This window comes from Ctenopharyngodon idella, chromosome 23, assembly GCF_019924925.1.
Source record: "Ctenopharyngodon idella isolate HZGC_01 chromosome 23, HZGC01, whole genome shotgun sequence".
NCBI lineage: Eukaryota > Metazoa > Chordata > Actinopteri > Cypriniformes > Xenocyprididae > Ctenopharyngodon > Ctenopharyngodon idella.
This window is the reverse complement of record NC_067242.1, coordinates 14,209,401-14,231,277: the sequence shown is the minus strand read 5'-3', so window position 1 is coordinate 14,231,277 and position 21,877 is coordinate 14,209,401. Positions and strand designations below refer to the sequence as shown.

The following is a 21,877-nucleotide window of genomic DNA, read 5'->3' as shown; positions in this document are numbered from 1 at the left end:
TGTAAAGAAATTATTTTCTTTCTCAGGTCTTGTGACATTTCTCTTCCATGTGGTGCCATTGCTGACAGCATGAAATGGGAAGGGGTTTTAACACCCTTTTATAGTCAACTGTCTGCTGGACTCCTGTATAATTAATAATTAGACTCACCTGTGCTTGAATTCTTGTTAAATTAGACATTTGTAGTCTAAAATTTAGCATTGCTCCAGAGACTTTCAGTGGGGTGTACTTATTTTTGCATCACCCTAATTTGAGTAAACTGAAAATTTTGTTCTCTAAGTTATATTATTAACCTTACTTTCATGTTACAAGTTAAACAGATGTTATAAAAAACTTAGTCTTGTCAACATTTTGGAAATTGTTTTTGTGTTCATTGAGATATTGTTTAAAATGTTACTTTTCAAAGGGGGTGTACTCATTTACGCTGTATATATACACACACATATACATACACATATACATATGTATCTATATGTTTTTATGTATATGTATGTCTATATATATATGTGTGTGTGTGTGTGTCTGTGTATTTATATGTATGTATGTATATGTATTTATACATATGTATATTTATGTATATGTATGTATGTGTGTGTGTGTGTCTGTATATATATATATATATATATATATATATATATATAATGCAGAAACATCAAAATATAAGTATAATCTATTAAATCTGTAGTAAGCTTTAATAGCTTCAGTTATTGTATATTAATTACCAAATATACATTGTACATTACATTGTATATCAATTATTGTATAATTATTACCTTAAATTTATTTAAATTATTATAATTATTAGGATATTATTTATAATATATTATATATCATAAATCAAATCAATCATTTAATTTTTCTATAATTTTTTCCTGTTTTTGAAAAAAATAATTGCAAACCTGCATAGAAAAATATGATCTTCGCTAGACTGATCAAATTCAAGTAGTAAATGTTTTCAGAACTACACTAAACTAATAAAAAAAATCAGCTAAGGTTTTTTCTGTATAGCTTAAAATGGTTGAAACTATGGTAGTTTGCAAACTTAATCTAATGCAACAGTTCAGAATAGCAAACAAAATCATTCCAATATATATATAAAAAATCACAAGAAATTAAATCTAAAATATAACAGCTTGGTTGTTTTTAATGGTATGAAAAAGATAATCACTACAAATTGCTTCAAACACCTTTACACCTCAGTGTCATGTCTAATGTTTAGGGCTGATAAATAGGGATCCGATGAGAAAACTATTCTATGTTACTATCCTAACTTAACTGTATTGTTATCTCTTTCAGCAAGCCTTTGTGATGCACCACAATGATGAAGGAAGGTGAAGAGCAGTCAGAGATGCTCAGCAGTGGGTTCACAGTTATGGTGCTATAGCCTGCTCAGCCAATCACACTCTCGTATGTAAATAGACAGGAGGGATTGTTTGCTGATTGGTCCTCCCCAGACTTGCCACTGCCCTCATCAACAGACTCTCTTCCTTGTTGTTGTTGTTATGCCATCATTGAGGTCCTGTGTGTGGGCGCAGGGAGGGGCCGAGCGTCTCTTTCTATAGGCTTCTCTGTCTCTGCCAGGAGAGGCTGAGAGGAAGAGAAGAACGAGTGGGCGGGAACTAGGCACAGGCTGGAGTAGAGCATCCCTGACCGAGGCTCGGCTAACGGCTAGAAAAGCGCCTCCAGACTGATGCTGAGTCAGGTACAGGTGGAGTCACACCCTGTTTGGCTTGGACCCTCCAGAAATCATGGAGGAGCTGGAACATACCTGTCCACTGCCACGAACGGTGAGATATATGCATTTTGTTGTCGTCGAGGGCATCTGTGAAACAGTGAGGAGAGGCTGGATCACTTTTTCTTTGTTTTCATCTGTCTTTCAGTCGGTCTTTTGTTTTTGTCCTTTTGTGCTGCTGTCAGGGTGACGCTGAGCTTGTGAAACTGCAGTTAGAGTGAGATGTTTTGTACTGACTGTCTGTGCTAATGCTATGTTGTAACGCTGCTATCAGCTCTTTTAATCCTCTGCATCTGCCAGATGTTGTTTTTAAGAGAGAGCCAATGTTTTGGTGGGATTTAATGTTACAGACACCATCCAGATTGCATTTATCTGCAGGTTGCCCTTCTGTGATGTTGCTCCTCCTCTTCACCTTGTATAGAATTCTGGGAAAGGTCTCCAGCATCCTTCGAAACACTGTCTCCGTTGCTATGGGAATGAATCATGCATTGCTCCATGGAGATTTTTCCTCCAATGAATAATTACATCTCGCGCCTACATTGCGTATCTTCATTGTAAAATGTAAATATGTACCAGCTGTTTCCTGTTGACCGGCAGGAAGAAGCTCTCACTGGGCATTTCCTGAAAGGACAGATGGTCACTATTGTCCCAAAGGTCCCAAAAGTCAATGAAATATTAAAGCAGAAATTATTATTTAACATTTCTGTAATGTGTTTGCCCAGTATTTATTTAAACAGCATCTGGTGGCTCCGCCCATGTTTAGGAAAATAGATTGGGGCTAGTTGTCACAAGTTGGCATCAGGATAATATCTCAGTAACTATAAAGTCCACTATATACTTGATATCTCTAGATTTCATAAATACATGTTTTTTTTCTTCCCTGTAGCAGTGGTTTTGTATTGGTTGAAAATGGTCTTAAATTAGAATCATTTAAAAAATTGTAATTAATTTTGCCAAAGCTGTTGGGTAAATAAACGCTAAAAACCACATTTTAATGGTTTGATATTTTTGTATGTTACCTTGATTTGTTGTTTATTTTACTATTTAAATTAAGCAAAAACCCAAATATAATATAATATAATATGGAAGTGTACAAAGTTTTTATTAGGCAAAAACCTAATGTCTAATAATACATTTTATATAATATATCAAAATATAAAATGCATTACTGTATATATAATGTAATATAATATAATACAATACTTGAAGTGTACAAAGTTTTTATTAGGCAAAAACCCATTGTCTAATACATTTTATATAAAATATCAAAATATAATATAATAGTTTTAGTGTACAAAGTTTTTATTAGGCAAAAACCCATTGTCTAATGATACACTTTATATAATATATCAAAATATAATATGATATAATATAATATAATATAATATAATACAATACAGAAGTGGTCCATGTTTTTATTAAAGAAAAACCAATTAAATATAACATTGTTTCAAAAGTTCTAATTCAAATCTTCTTAAATTAAGTCTTAAATTAGAATACTTTTTAAAATAAAATATTTTTGCTAGTTTATGTAATTAAATAGTTTGCTAGATGTTGGGTAAATAAGTGAGCACAATAAAACCACATGCATTTGTACGTTAACCTTTCCTTTTCTTTTTTTTTCATGAATTATTTAGTAAATATTATATATGCATATGCTCCAGCTATTAATATAATACAGACTTGAAGTGGACAGTGTTTTTAACGAGATAATATTTCATATTTAAAAATTCTTTCTATACAAAAATTGATTTTAGCCTAAGAAAAAATCATTCAAATTTAGCAACTAACCCCATTCTCCCGAACATGGAATACAAACAGCTCTCTTTCTGAATTTGAAGACTTTTCATTTAAACTCCCTGAAAGATGCACAAAAAATAAAATATTACTGCTACCTTGCTATACACTGAAATGCTAATTCAGAACCATGTGTTGTCACAGTCTCTGCAGGCCTATTGTTCTGTTTATGCTATAAGCCTCTAGGAGGTTTGAATGGATTGAACTATCTGTGTTATGTGCAGCATGTCTGTGTCTATCTCCCCCACTCTGTGCTGCTGTGGACGAATGATTTGTCTTTAGTCAACGATATCAGAGAAGCCTCTACTGGACAAATCAATATCCGGAGTAAAGAGGCTGTTACACAGATTGTCTTGAAATCAATATGTCAGATAATAACCTGTATTAGTACAAAAAGGGAAAACATTTTTGAGAAGGCTAAATAGGATGTCAAGTCAGCAGGATTGAGGCTTGTTTAACCTAAACAGTATTTTATTTGGGAAGCTGCAATGTCTGTATATTTCTCATAATTTCTCTCAAATCAATTTATTATTCAATGTTCTCTTCAGACTCTTATAGAACCAGCCATATTTACCCCCAAGACGAGTTGTGAGTGTCGGGCGCCACATGAGAAGCTGACTGTAGAGCAAGCTCGACTCGGAACGCCCGGTCAGTCTGTACTTTCTCTCTTCCCACTGTAATTTTCATTACAAAAAGGTACAAACAAGTTAAATAACTACTTTTGTAATAAGGTCATTCTGTTATGCTATAACCTAAGAAAATGAATTGCGTCATGAAGAATTTCTGTAACCGGGTGTAACAGGCACTCAGAAATATGCTATGAAATGCCCTATTTTTGTGTGCTTTTGATAAAAGAATATATAATATGTTATAAGTTTTTTTTTTTTGTTTGTTTTTTAAAGGAATGAATACTTTTAATACTTTTTGTTCTTTAATTATCAACGAATCCTGGAAAAACTGTTTTTAACATTGACAATAATGATAAAAAAAAAAATGTTACCAAATCAGCAAATTAGAATGATTTCTGAAGGATCGTGTGACACTGAAGACTGGAGTAATGATGCTGAAAATTCAGCTTTGATATCACAGGAATATATACACATCACAGTATATATACACAGTGCTGGGTAGTAACTGATTATATAATTTGATTACATAATCAGTTTCCAAAAATTATATGGGATTATATTACGTTTTAAAATACTTACAATCAGAGTACAGTTACATTTTTATTGATTACATGATACTTAAAATTAATAAAATGGTGTAAATTATTCATAATTCATAGATTCTCCCTAATTTTTCTCTTTTATCTTTTAAATTTTCTTTTCTAAAACAGCCTATTATTGCTGTTACATGTTTTTAAAGGATATAATTACATAGAAAATTAAGGCCACACATAATCAAATAAAATATTTCATATTTTTTGTTTTATTTAGAAATATATTAAACATTTTTAATTAAATAAAAATATTTAATTTAAATTTAATTAATTATTACTTTAATTATTAATAATAAATAATTATTACTTTATTAATTATTACCTTTTCATCAACTTCATCAAACCCTGACATAATGTCATTTTTAATATACTTCATGTTGTTGATTACACATTTTCAACATAATGTTTTGAATTATATCAATATGGTACATGATTATCCTATTCAAATCTGTGATAAACACCGTACACACTAGGTCAAAAGTAATCTAAACGTAATCAGATTATATTACCTAAAATGTGTAATGTATTAGATTATGTAACTAACTAGAGTTCATAATTTAATTTGTATTCCGTAATGGACTACAATTTGTAAGTAATCTACCCAGGGTCCAAAAGATAAAAATTAACTTTTTTTTTTTTTTTTTTGCACACATAACATACACATTTATCACGTTTTTGTTACTTTTTAGGAAATCAACTACCATGGATCTTAGACTTAGACACCCGTGTGTGTGTGTGTGTGTGTGTGTGTGTGTGTGTGTGTGTGTGTGTGCATAATTATTGACACAATCCAAAGACAAGTAAGGTTTTAAGTCTAAGATCCATGGTAGTTCATTTACTAAAAAGTAACAAAAATGTGATAAATGTGTAAGTGTACATGTGCAAAAAACAAAAAAAAACAAAGTTCTTTTCTGGAAAAAAAAAACAAGCTTATTTTTATCTTTTGGACCCTTTTCACTAATCCCATCAAACATAAAGCTACTTCAACTGATCCCATATCAGTGGCAGAGGAAAAAGCAGTTAGCAGTGCTTGTAGGATAGCCCACCACTGGGATCAGACACAGCAAGACTAGATTCAGGGATTCCTTGTTCATTCTGTGACCCAGATTCGCACAGCCACTCCTCCCAAAGCTCTTCCATAATCATTGCCCAGTTCTGCTGAGCTCTGCTATAGTGAAGAAGAGACTAAATGAGAAGGGGTGAAAGGTTTTTGATGCCCTTAAATGACTATTTTATGTTTGTGGAAGGTAAAACTGTGAGGAAAATAGTAAACATGACCATCTTATTGACGTACATTACCATTCAAAAGTTTGGGGTGAATACAATTTTTTTTTTTTTTATGTTTTTGAAAGAAGTCTTTTATGCTCACCAAGGATGCATTTATTTGATCAAAAATACAGTAAACTTAGTAATATTGTGAAATATTATTACATTTTAAATAACTGTTTTCTATTTAAATATATTTTAAAATGATTTATTCCTGTGATGGCAAAGCACTATTACTCCAGTCTTCAGTGTCACATGATCTTTCAGAAATCATTTTAATATGCTGATTTGCTCAAAAAACATTTATTATAATCAATGTTGAAAAAGTTCATATGCTTAATATTTTTGTGAAATCCATTTTTTTTTAGGATTCCGTGATTAATAGAACTTTCAAAAGAACAGCATTTATTTGAAAAATAAACCTTTTGTAAAATTATAAATGTCTTTACCGTATTTTTTCATCAGTTTAATGCATGCTTGCTGAATAAAAGTATTAATTTCTTTTAAAAAAAAAAGAAAAGAAAAAACAATCTTAGTGCCCCAAAACTTTTGAATGGTAATGTATAAACTTTTTATGTATGTACAGGAAAATTGTAAATAATTTCTAAGTGTCTTGAATTTTCCATTCTCAGTGGATCGGCCTGTGCGAATCTATGCAGATGGCATCTTCGATCTTTTTCATTCTGGTCACGCTCGCGCCCTGATGCAGGCTAAGAATCTGTTCCCTAATGCCTACCTTATAGTTGGAGGTACAGACACATTTAATTTACTGATCCATACTTTTCAGTATTGTGTAGAAGGTGTTCAATTAGGAATTGTGTGGTCCTAAACTGATGAAATATATATTTGTGTGTGTGTGTGTTAAGTATGTAGTGATGAACTCACTCACAAGTTCAAGGGCTTCACCGTAATGGCTGAAGAAGAGCGGTACGAGGCGTTGAGACACTGCCGCTACGTTGATGAGGTTTTGCGTGATGCACCCTGGACTCTTACCCAGGAATTTTTAGAAAAACACAAGGTCAGTCAAGTCTTACCACAGTTCCGTACCCATAACTCCCTGCGATTAACCCTCTGGTTCGTATTCTCTAGATTGACTTTGTGGCACATGATGACATCCCATACTCCTCTGCTGGATCTGAGGACGTGTACAAGCATATTAAGGAGGCAGGTAAGGAAAAGCATTTTTCGCTTAAGAGCATGTGTATGTTTGTGCTTCAGACCAGGTCTAACATGTGTGAGTGTCTCAGGTATGTTTGTGCCCACTAAAAGGACAGAAGGGATCTCAACGTCTGACCTGATCACCCGGATAGTGAGAGACTATGACGTGTACGCAAGACGCAACTTGCAGAGGGGCTACACCGCTAAAGAACTGAATGTCAGTTATATTAATGTAAGCAAGTGAACTTAATGTATTTAAATGTTGAATCTAATTTCATTTTCTTTTGATAAATAAGACTTATTCAAAAACTTGACATTTTACAACCTGAACTTAAAAGAAAAAAATCGAAATAAATTTTAATTCATAAATCTCAACATGCTCATCATAGAGGGGGTGTATTTGAGTCCCTCTATGTATGAATTGAATATATAAATATAGTGTGAAATGAATATTTAAATATAGTTTTGAAACATTATTGTCGCATTATTTGACCCATTATTAAAATCAATAAAACGTTTTCATTAAAAATGTACTTTGAAACATTATGAAATTAAGATGTGTTTTGACATTTAAAGGATTAGTTCACTTTCAAATGAAAATTACCTCAAGCTTTACTCACCCTCAAGCCATCCTAGGTGTATATGACTTCTTTATTCTTTCTGATGAACACAATCTAAATATAAAGTAAAATATCTAGCTTCCGCTAGACCGCCTTCCGTATTCAGCTTACAAAGAAAGTGTAAAACTCTTGCAGTTCGAAAAGCTTACGCTACGTCCTACGCCTTCCCTATTCAACTTACGGAAAAAGCTTAACTGGCGCGACGCCAGTTTACACTTTCTTCGTAAGTTGAATACGGAAGGCAGTCTGGCGGAAGCTAGATATTTTACTTCATAACTTGTTAAATATTATGGATATTTACGCAAACGCAACGCTTCGCTTGATAAACGTGGAGTACGTTTATGATGGATGGATGTGGATGGAAGCATTTTGTTCAGCTTATACTCGTTGGTATCGCTCACTGCCATTATAAAGCTTGGATGCATCAGGATATTTATTAATATATCTCCGATTGTGTTTATCAGAAAGAAGAAAGTCATATACACCTAGGATGGCTTGAGGGTGAGTAGAGCTTGGGGTCATTTTTATTTGAAAGTGAACTAATCCTTTAAGAAATGCTTGCTGAACTGACTCTAAACTCCTTTTGGTCAGGAAAAAAAGTACCGTTTGCAGAATCAGGTGGACAAGATGAAAGAGAAAGTGCGGACAGTAGAGGAGAAGTCCAAGCACTTTGTATATAGAGTGGAAGAGAAGAGCCATGATCTTATCCAGAAGTGGGAGGAAAAATCACGAGAGTTCATTGGGAACTTCCTGGAGCTCTTTGGTCCAGATGGGACATGGGTGAGCAAATATATATACACACACACACACACACACACATGTATACATACAGTGCTGGGTAGCAACTGATTACATGTAATCTGTACTACAAAAATGTAGTACTTGTAATCAGATTACAGTTACTTTATTATGGATTACATTATTACATATTATTCACACAATGACAGTAAATTATTCATAATTTATTGATTCTCCCTAATTCTTCTTTTTACTTATTTAAATTTTCCTTTCTAAAAAATCCTTTTGTGTGTCATACCGTTTAGCTTTGACTATATTCACAATATAGAATGGCCATGTGAATGTGAAAAATTATGCAAGTTAGTAAACACTGCTGATACATACCTGTGTAACACTGTCTTCATCATATCCAGTGACCTTCACTAATTATTGATCTGGACATAAATATTTAAACCCTGGAAAACTTTGAATGTGTAATGTCATTGAGAGAGAGAGAGAGAGGGTGGTCCTCGAGCCGGGACTCGAACTCAGGTCGCCCGAAGCACAACAGCGCTATATGTCAGCGCTGCCCACGAGGCTATCGACGCCGACAGACTTTAAATGGTTTTAAATGAGTTAGTTCAAAAGTAATCAAAAGGAGTCAGAATACATTACCTAAAACAAGATTACATTACTAACTACATTCCTCATGTAATTTGAGGTAATCTGCCCAGCACTATGTATATATACACAGTATATAAAAATCTTACTGACCCCAAACTTTTGAATGATATATATATATATATATATAACCTTTCCATTTTTCCAGAAGCAGATGTTTCAGGATCGTAGTGGACGTATGATCCAGGCGTTATCTCCGCGCGGTTCACCCAGCAACAGCCCACCAAGGGAATTTTCCCCATCCCGCTCACCGTCACCCCCCTCCCGCTGGGCCATGCCCAGAACCTCGCCACCCTCATCCCCGAAGGGTGCTTCAGCTTCCATCAGCAGCATGAGCGAGGGTGACGAGGATGAGAAGTGAGAAGTGGGCCATCACACACAGATAATAGACTGCACTTTACCCATACATGTCACATACATAACACACACTGGCAGCAATGACAGGTCAACTACCCTCATGGGAAAAATTTAAAGTACTGTACACAGCACAGGGTTGTTTGAAGTCCTGTTTAGCTATGCTGGTATTACAGCAAATATCTGAAAGCCATTGCAGCCCTGAACAGATCCTGAGAGGAGATTTAGAAAACAGAGGGGGGATTCACTGAATAAATTGTGGCCACTGTGTCTGTGTGTAGTTTTCACACCCAAATCACTAAAAATGAATGCAAATCACCAGGGATATCGGTATCACATTGGTTTTTGGAAGACATATTAAGGGGTTTTCTAATTTATAGGATATTTAATTGTGTGTGTTCATTTCCCCAATTTTTACATTGAAATGACCTTTGTCATCATCTAACGCAATGTAAAGTTCATATTTAAACGATAATTTAATAACTGTTTAATGTAATCTTTAGCAAATCTCAAAATAAATGTCCATTTGTCATACTGTATATTATAACATTAGTTCAGTTTTATTAATTTAGACAAAACATAGTTTAGAAATATAACAAAAACTATACAAAATGAAGTATAGATTAGAATCTTAATATCTGCCATTTATCAGTTATCGGCCATAGCAAGAAAAAAAAAAATATTGCTTTTTGTAAGCTTACTTTAATTAGGTTAATGACAGAGTAGTGACCAAAAAAAATGTGGTTAGTGAAATAGACAGATTTTTGCACTGAAATATTGTGAGCAAAAGTGCCACAACTTTAGTGAATTCGCCCCAAATGTTTAAAAGGATGAGAACTGATTCTGCCGTCTCTTGCTCAGGTCTGATTGGAACATTGGGACTGCCCTACTGTAACATATTGTACGTAACCAATCCCTGTTCCTTGTTTTCAAGAAAAATGATGTCTGATCCACCTCATAAATATGTATCAGTGCACCAATGAGGAGGCTGCTTGCGTTCACTAAACTGTCTGTGCATGAATGTGTTTAATTCTCATTAACAGTCATTTACTTGTGTTACTGCAGCCTTAACCTCAAAATAAAGCAATTTCTCTGCAGATTTTTTGGTACGATCAAGAATTGTCTTAAAAATAATACATCCAAAAGGTCTAGTAGCTTTTAGATAAATGGTAATTCAAACTGAGGGGCTAAAATGAGGGATATCACATTAAATCTGTGCTGCTTAATCTACATCATGTAATTCCTTCTGTCTTGTCTAGTTATGCCATTATATGTATGCAAGAGCCACGTCAATTTACATAATCTGTACTCTGTAAAAATCCTTTTTTTGGTTTGTATGTTGTTTTCTTTTACATTAAAACTGGCTTAAAATGTAAATAATAAACCGGGAAACAGAACAATTGTCATCTACGAGATTCATTACAAATTCAAGTACACAAAATGAATGATAGTACTGGAAGATCTCTTTATTGTTCTTCTTTTATAGGTACTTCAAATGGAATGTCAACAGGTCAATATCTTCATCAGGATGATTGATGTGTCAATGTCAGCATCACACAAAATCATCTAACACATATTTTGTTCCAAACAGCATTTATCTAGAAGCAGTGGTGTTTTACTCGCCAAGAACAAGAAAAAAGAAGAGTCCAAAAAAACAGCAATAGTCACACAAAAATGTCCGTTTTGCAGATACAAGATGGTTGTAGGTAAAAGTTTTTCCTAATGTGCTGCGTATGAACAGACCTTATGCATGCATAAACGAGAGTATACTAGTAAAATTGATGACTATTTGAACTTGACTACGACACGCAAGGCCGTGAAGGCTTGGTTTCACAGGAATATGCTTGCATACTTCAGTCTGCTCTTCTTAACGCTCTGAGTTCAAGGCATCAAAGTGCATTCTTCATTGACTTAAACATAAAAACTAACAAACCCTTTTAAAAATATTTTTAAATAAATACTGAAATCTACACTTCAATAACATATGTGAAATGTAAGGTACTGTATGCCCTTTGTCACCAAAAATGTTCTCGAGGACTCACGAGACCCCCAAACACATCACAAACCAGCATTAAGACAGATGTAGATGGTTTTGAACGATTTCTATGGAAAGATTCCGACATGTGGAACAGCGACAGAACATCAGATATACAATCGGTCCATATAAAACAACAGCATAAGGCATGAGGAAATCATATTTCATCATCTCAAAATCCAAGAATAAAATTATATTTTGTTTAAAGAGGAAAGTCTACTTTGGAACCATTAAGATTTTTTAAACTGTAATATTTTAATGAGAATTTAGTAGATTTTATTCCTCAATTCTCAGTACTGTAATGCAAAAAATTTTTTTTTTTTCTTATGCAGAATACATTTTTCTTCAGATTTTAGGATGAAATATGATTCTGACATGTTCTTGACCGGTTTCATAAGATTCACCCTGGAGTGTTGCAGAACAAACTACTGAACAAATGGAGTTTTAAAAAAGCAAAAATTCAAATAATATGCAAAACTATATAAATATCATTCAGGTTCACCTAAATATACTTGTGCGTACAAAAGAATCTTTAAGTGATCAATGACAGGGTATTTTTTGAGACAGTGAAACAGACAAACTAAGTAGCCTGGGCAAAGTTAAGCTTGTAGTTAAGCATTGATTCCTGAAAACCAGACAAGCTGCACTGCATTTCATCTATTGTCTCTTTCAAAAAAATCACTGCATTCAAACAGTCCTGAACCATGTCAGGAATAATTTCAAGATGAAGTTCTCTAGAAAACATTAATTACATCAAAAGGAATGACTGAGAAGTAGTGGTATAATAAAAGTAATTTTTAAGCTAAAATGCCATTTCATGGAGTCACTTCAATGAGTTTATATCTAGCTATACATTTTCTCTCTCAAATCACCTAAACTTTGTTCCAACAAAGTGTGCAAGCAAATATCTTTCTATCTACTATCAAATGTCACCATGCAGGGTCCATAATGTATTTCCTTTTACAAGACTTATAGCACTAATGCTATAATAGGCTATTGTGGTGCATTCTTCTTCAAAGTTTATCACAGTCTCTCTTCATTTACATTTGTAGGAAGCTTTGTATTGCTAACCGCTGACAGTGAATGTAGGAGATGTACTGCTGCTACTGAGGCCCAGCTCAGAATCGGTACCTCCTATCCCCTTGTACACAAATGCAAAACTTGAGGGAAAACAAATAAATTGGGGTCAAATAAATAAATAAATACATATTTGAAATGACATTGATTTGTTTAAAAGTGCATTCCTCCATCAGTTCATCAGCATACTCCCTGACCCCCAAAACATTTGGGTGCATCTAACGAGGAAATATCCTGCTCACATTTCACCTAAAACATTAAAAAAAAAAAAAAGATTTTGCATTAAGAAAATTATTTTTAGGACCACTGAAATTGTTTGCATTGTGATATTTTCATGAGAACTAAGCACATGTTCCTACTTAAATTCTCACTACTGTAATACAGTAATGAAAAGCATTCTGTCTGAACAGATTTTTTTTTTTTCAATTAAAATCAGCATAAATTTTACATTTTTTAAAACTTAAATTAATTTATAAATATATTACTGTATGTTTTATTATAAATAAATATATAAACATAAGTAATAAATATATAATTATTGTGTGTACATGTATATATTAGTGCTGTCAAATCGATTAATCGTAATTAATCTCATCTAACAAATGTTTGTAAATATATAATATGTGTGTGTATATAAATATATATATATTATATATATATAGATTTACAAACCTTTGTTAGATGCGATTAATCGTAATGAATCGATTTGACAGCACTAGTATATATGCATATATATTATTGTACACAAATGTTTATTACATATATTAGTATATTTATTTATATTATTTATAATATATAAATATATTTTAAAAATTATATATATACACATATATATATACACACACACACACACACACTAGGGCTGCACAACGATTAATCACGATTAATCGTTTGCAAAATAAATGTCTGTGTTTACGTAATATACGTGTGTGTTCTGTGTATAATAATTAAGTATATATAAATACACACACATGTATAAATTTAAGAAATATATGCATGTATAAATAAATGTATATTTATATATATATTGTATATTACATATAAATATTTTACATATAAATATAACTTTTTTCTTAAATATATACATGTATGTGTGTATTTATATATACATAATTATTATACACAGAACACACACACATATTACGTAAACACAGACTTTTATTTTGCAAACGAATAATCGCGATTAATCGTTGTGCAGCCCTAGTATATACACACAATATGTATATAATTTTTAAAATATATATATATATATATATATATATATATATTACATGTGTATATATATATATATATATGCAATATGATAAATTACTTACTACATTATTAAAAAAACAAAAAAAAAATTGTACTACAAAGCTTCATTTTCTTTATGCAAAATTGTTTTTTTTTTTCTTTTAATTTTGGAATGAAAAATAACCTCAACATGTTTGAGATTTTATGAGATTTTGAGTTTAACCAAATTATTTTCATTTCTCCTGAGCCTTTTCAAAGTGGTTCTCCATTAGTTCACTGCCAAGAAACTGAGGACAAACTCTCTCTCTAGTTCCTGCACATTTCTGAAAGGCAGTGAAAGAAATGCTCTTTGTTTCGACCATCTCAAACTCCAGGCTTCCTCCTCTGACTGTTTTAGAAAATGAAACAGGGGGGCTACTGTGTGGCACAATTACAAAAAAAAGAACCAAAGTATCTTACACCCTGGACACAAATGTTAACCCTATCCTCTAACCACCCTGGAAGACGCTAAAACGAGGCTCTGTGTCTTACGTCTATAGCTGCACAAAGGAGGAAGGAGCAGAGACTTAATGACACATCATCAGATGTTCTGCTCTGGAAATGCTAACAAGTATAGAACACTCAGCATCAATGTGATGTTGCCATGGCAACTGAAGCTAGACTAAAGACAGAAAGGTCTGTAATGGGTGCAGTGGGACAAGGATGGGGTGAGTGCAATTATCTTTTGGCCTTGTATTTTGAGGCATCTCTGGGCTCTTTGCTCGGGTTGCTCCAGTCATCCGCTCCTGGGCCTCCTTGGTAGTGGCGCCAAGCAGACTTGTTAAAGACGGGCAGGCGCTCAAATGATTCACTGGATAGGGCCTGGTCAGAGAAGATGACAGGGTGGATGTCATTCAAAACAGTCAAACGATTAAATAAAGTGCAAACTGACACATACCTTTAAGTAGATGACAGCATCGGTCCCCACGCCTTCCATCGAGTACAGTTTCAGGTCCCCTTGAAAGTAGCGGGCGTACAGTCTGGATATCGGCAAACCGTGTCCAAAACCAGCCTACAGACGCACGGAGATCAGGTTACAGAGGACAATGCTACATTTAGAGCTGTTGTTCAAGGTTAAAGTTCGACCTAAAAATCGTGTCATCATTCACTCACCCTCATGTCATTCCAAACCCTTGTGACTTAGTTTCTTCCATTTATCACAAAAAGAGAAGATATTTGGAAGAATGTTCGTAACCAAGCATATCTTGCCCCCATTGACTGCCATAGTAGGAAAAAAAAAAATACTATGGTAGTCAATGGAGGGCGAGATCTGCTTGGTTACGAACATTCTTCCAAATATCTTCCTTTGTGTTCAGCAGAAGAAAGAAATTCATACAGGTTTGGAACGACTTGAAGGGGAGTAAATGATGACAGAATTTTCATTTTTGGGTGAACTAAGTTATAGTGATTTTGTTATTTTTTTTTTTTTTTATTTCTCTTAGGTTTAATTTATATTTATAGCATATTTATATTTATTTCAATTAGTTGCCATGGCAAAATGTATACATTTAAACAAAAATTTTTTTAAGTTTTTCATCTTATATTCATATTTTATTTTATTTTATTTCAGCTTTATTTCGATTAATGAGACTATTTTATTTTAAATAAAATATATTTATTGATTAAAAATGCCAGATTTGGTGCCATCAATGTTGCCAAGTCTGTGGATTTCCCGCAGAACTGTGCTACTTTTACACTGTTGCTGTGGGTTGTTTTTTTAGTCCGCGGGTTGAAGCGACCTTGGTCTATCTTTGAATAGCGGTTTTGGTCGGGCTTTGAATAGCAATAGGGCTGGCTTTGTTACGCAAACCTGGCAACCCTGGATGCCTTGTCACTTGACTCACTGACGTAGCAAGGTTGAATATGTGAATGAACAAATGAGATTTACGAGTGGCAGCAGAATGGAAGATTTTTGACAAATAACTTAAATTTGGGTCTGTTTGGCTTCAAACAACTGTACATGGTGTTTTTGTGTCCTTTTTGGAGTTTGAAAGCCCAAGAGCAGCGTAACATTCTGCTAAACGTCTCCTTTTGTGTTCCACAATCATATAAAAAGTCATACTGGTGGTTTGTAGACACATAAGGGTGACTGAGGCCCTGTTTCCACCTGGTATTAAGATGTGTTTTGGTCGATCGGATCACAAGTGAACAACGCTAAATACAAGTATAAACGGGCTCTAAAATTTTTTGAGCTTGCCTACTTTTGCCCACTTCCAAAGGTAGTCGAATACGCTTCGGATTGCGGATTGCTTTTGTAGTGTAAATGCTCATGTGGTCGAATGCATTCAAACAGCCACTAAAGAACGCCTACTCTCCTTCTACTGACCTAACGTGTAAACATTATAGGAAACACGTTAGCCAGATGGGATTTAAACTTTGTCGGCTGAAGACCAAAGTATAGACCAAAGACCAAAGTATAGAAGACGAAAAACGTAAATGTTCTCTCACCATTCCTGTTTTCTAACATGCACTCATAGCATTCGCCGTGGTCTTGTGGCTTTTAGAGCAGAAACGAAAGCTGCTGCTCTCCGTGAGTTTTTCCATCGGCTCCTTTCACGTTTATATGTAAATTGCGTGAGCTTATTTTGTCCATTACATCAAAAGATCTGAAAAAGCCCTATACATTTACCCCCCCATAGACCCTCCCCTCAAAGAAATCAGGACAGAAGTGGTCGAAAGTGGACTAAAGAGAACACCAGGTGTAAACGGTAATGTGTCTCCCTGGTTCACTTGTGATCTGATTGACCAAAACGCAAAACGCAAAACTTCTCTTTACCAATGGCACACGTTTAGAGTCCAGACTGGGTGTTGGTGCAGTCGAGTAGGTGTAGTTGAACAGCCTGTCAATCTTCCGTAAAGCCACACCCCCTCCCCTGTCACTGATCTATGATGAAAATAACAGGAAGTTTTAGGATCAAGGCATGCCATATGTACGTGCAGAAAATGGACTCGCAAACAAACTGACCTTCACAGACAGATCTTCCTTCCCCAGGGTCACTTTTGCTTTTATAAGAGGAAGACCCTCTTTACTACCCTCGTGGAGTTCATTGGTGGCCCGCATTGCGTTCTGAAAACACAAACACAAGCTGTTACAGCAATACGTCAGGGCCTTGGGAAAAACACAAAGATAAGGGCTGCTGAAAACTGAACTGCGTAACAGATGCCAGCACTTTGATGTATCAAATTCAATATGTATTTGCAAGTTTTAGAAACATACCTTGAACAATTCAAACAGCATGTGGAATAGGTGGGAGGGAACATACACAGCCTGGATGGGTTTTTGAGGAGCCTTAGCTACACAGAAAAGTTAAATATTTATAGCATTTTTTGAGCTCTAGAAATTGAATTAGACATGAATTAACTCTGAAACTAAAATTTACGGATTTGTGAGAGAATAAGTACCATTGAATTCCTCTATCTTCAGTTCAGGGGCAGCTAGATAATATTGCTCACACACCATCTTGGCGGTCTCATATGCATCTGAAAACAAAATCACGTTTAATCAGTAGAGCACAAGATCCAAACAAAAGATAAGGATGCTTTTCCTACACTATTGCTCAAAAGTTTGGGGTCGGTAAAAGAAAGAAATTCTTATGCTCACCGATGCTGCATTTTATTTGATCAAAAATACAGTAAAAACAATAATATAGTGAATTATTATTACAATTTAAAATAACTTTTCTATTTTAATATATTTTTAAATGTAATTTATTACTGTGATGGCAAAGCTGAATTTTCAGCTGTCTTCAGTGTCACATGATCCTTCAGAAATCATTCTAATATGCTGATTTGCTGCTCAAGAAACATTTCTGATTATTAATGTTGAAAACAGTTGTGCTGTTTTAATAATTTTGTGGAAACTGTGATACATTTTTTTTTCGAATAGAATGTTCAAAACAACAGCATTTATTTGAAATAGAAATCTTTTTTAACAAATAATTGTCATAACTGTCACCTTTGATCAATTTAATATGGCCTTGCTGAATAAAATATTAATTTAAGAAAACATCTTACTGACCTCAAACTTTTTGTAGTGTATGTGACAGAACAAACAAAAATAAATAAATAAATAAAAACAAACTTACCAGTCACCACCTCTGCAACATTGCAGCTGGGATCAATACTGCCAATGTGTTTGGGATGGGCTGGGTTGATGTCATTGCCAAAAAGGAGAGCTGTAATAAAGAGAAAAGCAATTACGATAAAACTTGATGAAAAGCTATTGTCCAAAACGTGGTGACTGTCTTTCTTTTGGATGACGTACTGTGCTGGTTGATGAGCATGCGAAAGGAGATTCGGTTGGTGTAGAAGCGGTCCAAAAAGTACTGGATGTTGGAGCTGACGAATGGATCGAAGCCAAACTTCTCCTTATATTCGATCACACCCTGGGCCATGGTCGGGACCACATCATTGTGTCTATTCCTGATCTCAATAAGAGTCTCCAAGAAGCTATTAAAATGTTTATAGGTACAGAAGTTTAGAAAACACATTTTGTAGACCTTTAGGAGATAAATATAAACATTTTTTTAAATAAATACAAAGTTCTGTCATGAAACTCTAGATGGCACAGGCTAATAGGTCCTTTAACTCAACCTGCTCGTAATCACATCATTATCTATAGGACACAGCTGATTGGTTCCTGCTGTATCAGTAGCCAATGAGCCAATCAGCTTGGTTTTCATCCAATAGTGTCAGTGCATTCAAGTCAATAATATTGCTGAATATTAAGTGTCCCCAACTAAGCAAGGCTGAGTTGGGGGGCCAGTTCTCCTCTGGCCAGACGAACGAACATGGTGTGGTTTAATTCAAGGCTGTCACACAAGTTGTGGAGTGTTATCATTCAGAATATTTCATCCAGGTCCTTTCGAGTTGAAGCTGGCCAGAGTCTGCGCACTAGTCTGGTTTGCGTGGTCTTCGCTAAGGATCTGTGCCGATGGCTGTCTAGTCGTTGAGGTCTTCACAAATCATCCATTATTCAGATCATTTATAGTATTTTGTATAAATAATAAATGCCATTGATATGCGAATAGGATTCTTTCCCCATTTTCGCTGACCCAGCATGCATATTTGCACTGTCAGGGTGTCTTGCAGTTACTATCTGTTCCTCTGTTTTCAACTCTGGCCTGAATTCACCTCACATGAAAATATAATAGCATGCGGTGCTACAGCCTGAAGAACAAGACTATCTAGATGTTTTACAAAAAGCAAAAAAACATAACCACAAGAGAATGTACTACTCACTCATTCAGGGCATGTGGGTCTTCTGGCTTCCTGTTCTCAAACTCTAGAAGTTCTAAAAAACTTTGCATGTACCTGTGGAGAGATTTGGCACAGCTCAAGGCAGGCTCAATGAAGCATGTCCTCCATTTTAAACTCATTATACTCACCATTTCTGCACCAGTTTAACTGAAGGTTGACTGAGGAGCTTGTCAGGCAGCAGATTGACCTCTCTCATAGTGTTAGCCAGACGCACCGGCAGCTCCTTCCGGAGGAACATGTAAGACGTCTTCTCACATGCATTATCCCGACCTGAAAATCCAGCAACCAGAAACATAAACAACTGAGAAAGCAGGAGGGGCTGTTAACAGATGGGAAAAAAAGTGCTTTTTCATCCACACAGGAAACCTGAGTCACCCGCAAAGTACTGAAAAACAACTCATTAATCAGGCTGAAAGCCAAAAGAAACATATAATTTAAAGTGATATTTACTAAAAAGCTTGATTGTTTATGTCGTCGCAAAATGTAAACTATGTTAGCTCTTCTCTGGGAAATGCAACTATAAGATATTAAGATATCACAAACATTAAAGTCGCCATGAAATCAAAAATGACTATTCTTATTTTTGACGTAATAATGCAGTATTTATTATGAATAATTTATCTGTGCACTTTAAAAGTTCATGTGCCCTTGTAATGAGGGCGGGATCAACCTGTCACTCACATGACAACGACAACGATCCAATCAATTCCCGATGGACAAAATTAAGCCCTGCGCTACATTTTTTCTTGTTCAAGAAGCCGTTTCACTCGAACTTACCTCACAAAAGTGAAAAAAGAGCATCACAGCATCGCTTCATGTCGAGTTTTGGTAAAGCTGCTTTGAAACACTGTGTAAATCATCTTTGCGAAAAGTGCTATACAAATAAAATTGATTTAGTGTGACTTTATGTGGCAAATATTCACTCTTGCTGTAGGCCTTCATAGAGCACCAATATGTTAGTTGAAACATCACAAGCAGGTTTAACTATCCCTATAATTTATTTAAGATTGTAACTAATATTATAATTAGCCTTTTGTCTGACTCATGTCATTATGACGGTCCCTTTGTGCCATTTATGTGATTGTTCAGTGGACCGTTCACCCAAAAATTAAGTTTTATTGTTCAACAGAAGAAAGAAATACATACGGTTTGGGAAAACATATGAGTGAATGTCATTTTTAGGTGAACTATTCACAATTTATTGTGACTAACAGTTGTGTTTGACTCACCTGTAGGTGTAGTCATTATATTCATATCACACACTGAATATTGTATGTGCATAAAAAAGCCTCTCCCTTTGCAGTTAGATTAACGGACAAACATTTTATATTATTTTAATTATATTCAATATCGTTATAATATGAGATGGTTAATATGCAAATTAGCTTATGACGTCAGCAAACAACACATACAGTTGAAGGACATACAGTTGGCAAATTGTTCCTAGGCATACATGGCATCAATGATTCTAACGTGCGACTCTTCTATTTCAACCATCTTAAATGTTAACTTTGGAAGTCATTAGTCGCGCCTTGTATAGTCATATAAACAGAACCATTACCTCATTAATACAAAATACAGAAGTCCTGTGAATGTTTTCTTTCCCAACTGAACAAAGTTTCTGTTTACCAGATCAAATCATTTTTCGCATTTACAATCAGGACAGATTTTAACACTAAACACACACTAAAAACAATACACTTCCTTTATGAGACGATCATCATAATCATGCTGCATTAAACATAAGAAGTGTCGCTGTCAGTGTGCATGTGATGGATGCTCTCGCACTTACCAAATTCCAGAAACTGTTTAATTGACAAGGGCGATGGTGAAAACCTTGAATAATATTCTATCTTTGGTAAATGGTTCTTCAGAAGAAATGCGTACAGTCTCATTGTGAGGGAAACTGTGAAACGACCGAGGCAAGGCTGTTCTTTATATTCTTTATAGTGGGATCATGGCAGGGATCGTCCAAAGAGTAGAGCTGAGAGCAACATCCGTATCCGAACATTTACCTCCGTTTCATATTATTAATATAACAGGCCACTGCATTAAATGTCAGTGTCTTGTGTTGTCTAGAACGGCCACTGTTGCGCTAAACAGCACGTACACAAGAGCGAGCGAACACACAACCGACCATGATTTAAAAAGCGAGCACTGTGATTTGCTGAGAAGAGCCCGGAAAAAGACTGTGCTTTATGATTGGTCTATTTGTTTTCCTGAATAAACGCCTCAGTTGGCAGTTAGGTTGCAGAATAGCGGGTATAAGTATGTTAATGACGTTTATGTGTATTTACGTTCTGTATCATCCTGAAACTCACCAATTTATTGCTACATATTTTTTTTTATTATTATTATTATTTTGGAGACCCACATGACACAGTTGTTTGTCCATAAAAAAACTTACATTTTAGGGGAAAAAAAAAAACAGTCTAAGCTGGTCTGCTGATCTTTTAGCTGAATTAGAATGGTTTAGCTGGTCTCCCAGTCTGACCAACTGAAAAGTTGAGCATGAAAAAGGCCCAAGTTTGCATATAAATTTATTGTGTTGCTTCTCAGTTGTATGTGCACTATTATTTATACTGTTGAATTAGCTTTTATTTTTAATATTTTCAGTTTTAAGATTTGTTTTTTTAGTATTAGTGTTCATTTTTTATTTAAATATCAATTTAGCTTATTTAAATGTATT

The 21,877-nt window shown here is 34.6% G+C and overlaps 2 protein-coding genes across 6 annotated transcripts; one reads left to right on the top strand and one right to left on the bottom strand.

Moving 5' to 3' along the window:
• The first annotated feature begins 1,468 nt into the window (after positions 1-1,468).
• On the top strand, positions 1,469-10,513 carry pcyt1ba (phosphate cytidylyltransferase 1B, choline a). Of its 5 annotated transcripts, none has more exons than XM_051881712.1 (8): positions 1,469-1,785; positions 4,076-4,175; positions 6,648-6,764; positions 6,882-7,033; positions 7,105-7,183; positions 7,263-7,405; positions 8,385-8,573; positions 9,343-10,513. In XM_051881712.1, the coding sequence occupies exons 1-8, from the start codon at positions 1,747-1,749 to the stop codon at positions 9,550-9,552; spliced, it is 1,029 nt and encodes a 342-aa protein (XP_051737672.1). In that variant the 5' UTR covers positions 1,469-1,746; the 3' UTR covers positions 9,553-10,513. The 5 variants fall into 5 exon arrangements, with proteins under 5 accessions (XP_051737672.1, XP_051737675.1, XP_051737674.1 ...); XM_051881715.1 differs by having other exon boundaries at positions 1,472-1,785; positions 7,290-7,390; positions 9,340-10,513; XM_051881714.1 differs by having other exon boundaries at positions 1,474-1,785; positions 7,290-7,405; positions 9,340-10,513.
• Positions 10,514-10,990: 477 nt separating this feature from the next.
• pdk3a (pyruvate dehydrogenase kinase, isozyme 3a) lies at positions 10,991-21,341 on the bottom strand. The gene is made up of 11 exons (XM_051881707.1): positions 20,981-21,341; positions 19,317-19,458; positions 19,171-19,242; positions 18,194-18,378; positions 18,015-18,104; positions 17,332-17,409; positions 17,147-17,223; positions 16,895-16,996; positions 16,706-16,813; positions 14,828-14,941; positions 10,991-14,751 (listed from the first exon to the last, which is right to left on the bottom strand). Exons 1-11 carry the CDS (start codon positions 21,081-21,083, stop codon positions 14,608-14,610), a joined length of 1,215 nt encoding a protein of 404 aa, XP_051737667.1. The 5' UTR covers positions 21,084-21,341; the 3' UTR covers positions 10,991-14,607.
• Positions 21,342-21,877: the final 536 nt, after the last annotated feature.

Excerpts from the sequence above, each read along its gene's own strand:
- pdk3a (XM_051881707.1), bottom strand. The coding sequence starts at position 21,083 with ATGAGACTGTACGCATTTCTTCTGAAGAACCATTTACCAAAGATAGAA. Across the intron at positions 16,997-17,146 it reads TGCTGTTTGAATTGTTCAAG|AACGCAATGCGGGCCACCAA; the intron begins GTATGTTTCTAA and ends TTGTGTTTTCAG. Across the intron at positions 14,752-14,827 it reads ATGCTGTCATCTACTTAAAG|GCCCTATCCAGTGAATCATT; the intron begins GTATGTGTCAGT and ends TTCTCTGACCAG.
- pcyt1ba (XM_051881711.1), top strand. The coding sequence starts at position 1,747 with ATGGAGGAGCTGGAACATACCTGTCCACTGCCACGAACG. Across the intron at positions 7,406-8,384 it reads TGAATGTCAGTTATATTAAT|GAAAAAAAGTACCGTTTGCA; the intron begins GTAAGCAAGTGA and ends CCTTTTGGTCAG. Across the intron at positions 8,574-9,339 it reads TTGGTCCAGATGGGACATGG|AAGCAGATGTTTCAGGATCG; the intron begins GTGAGCAAATAT and ends CCATTTTTCCAG.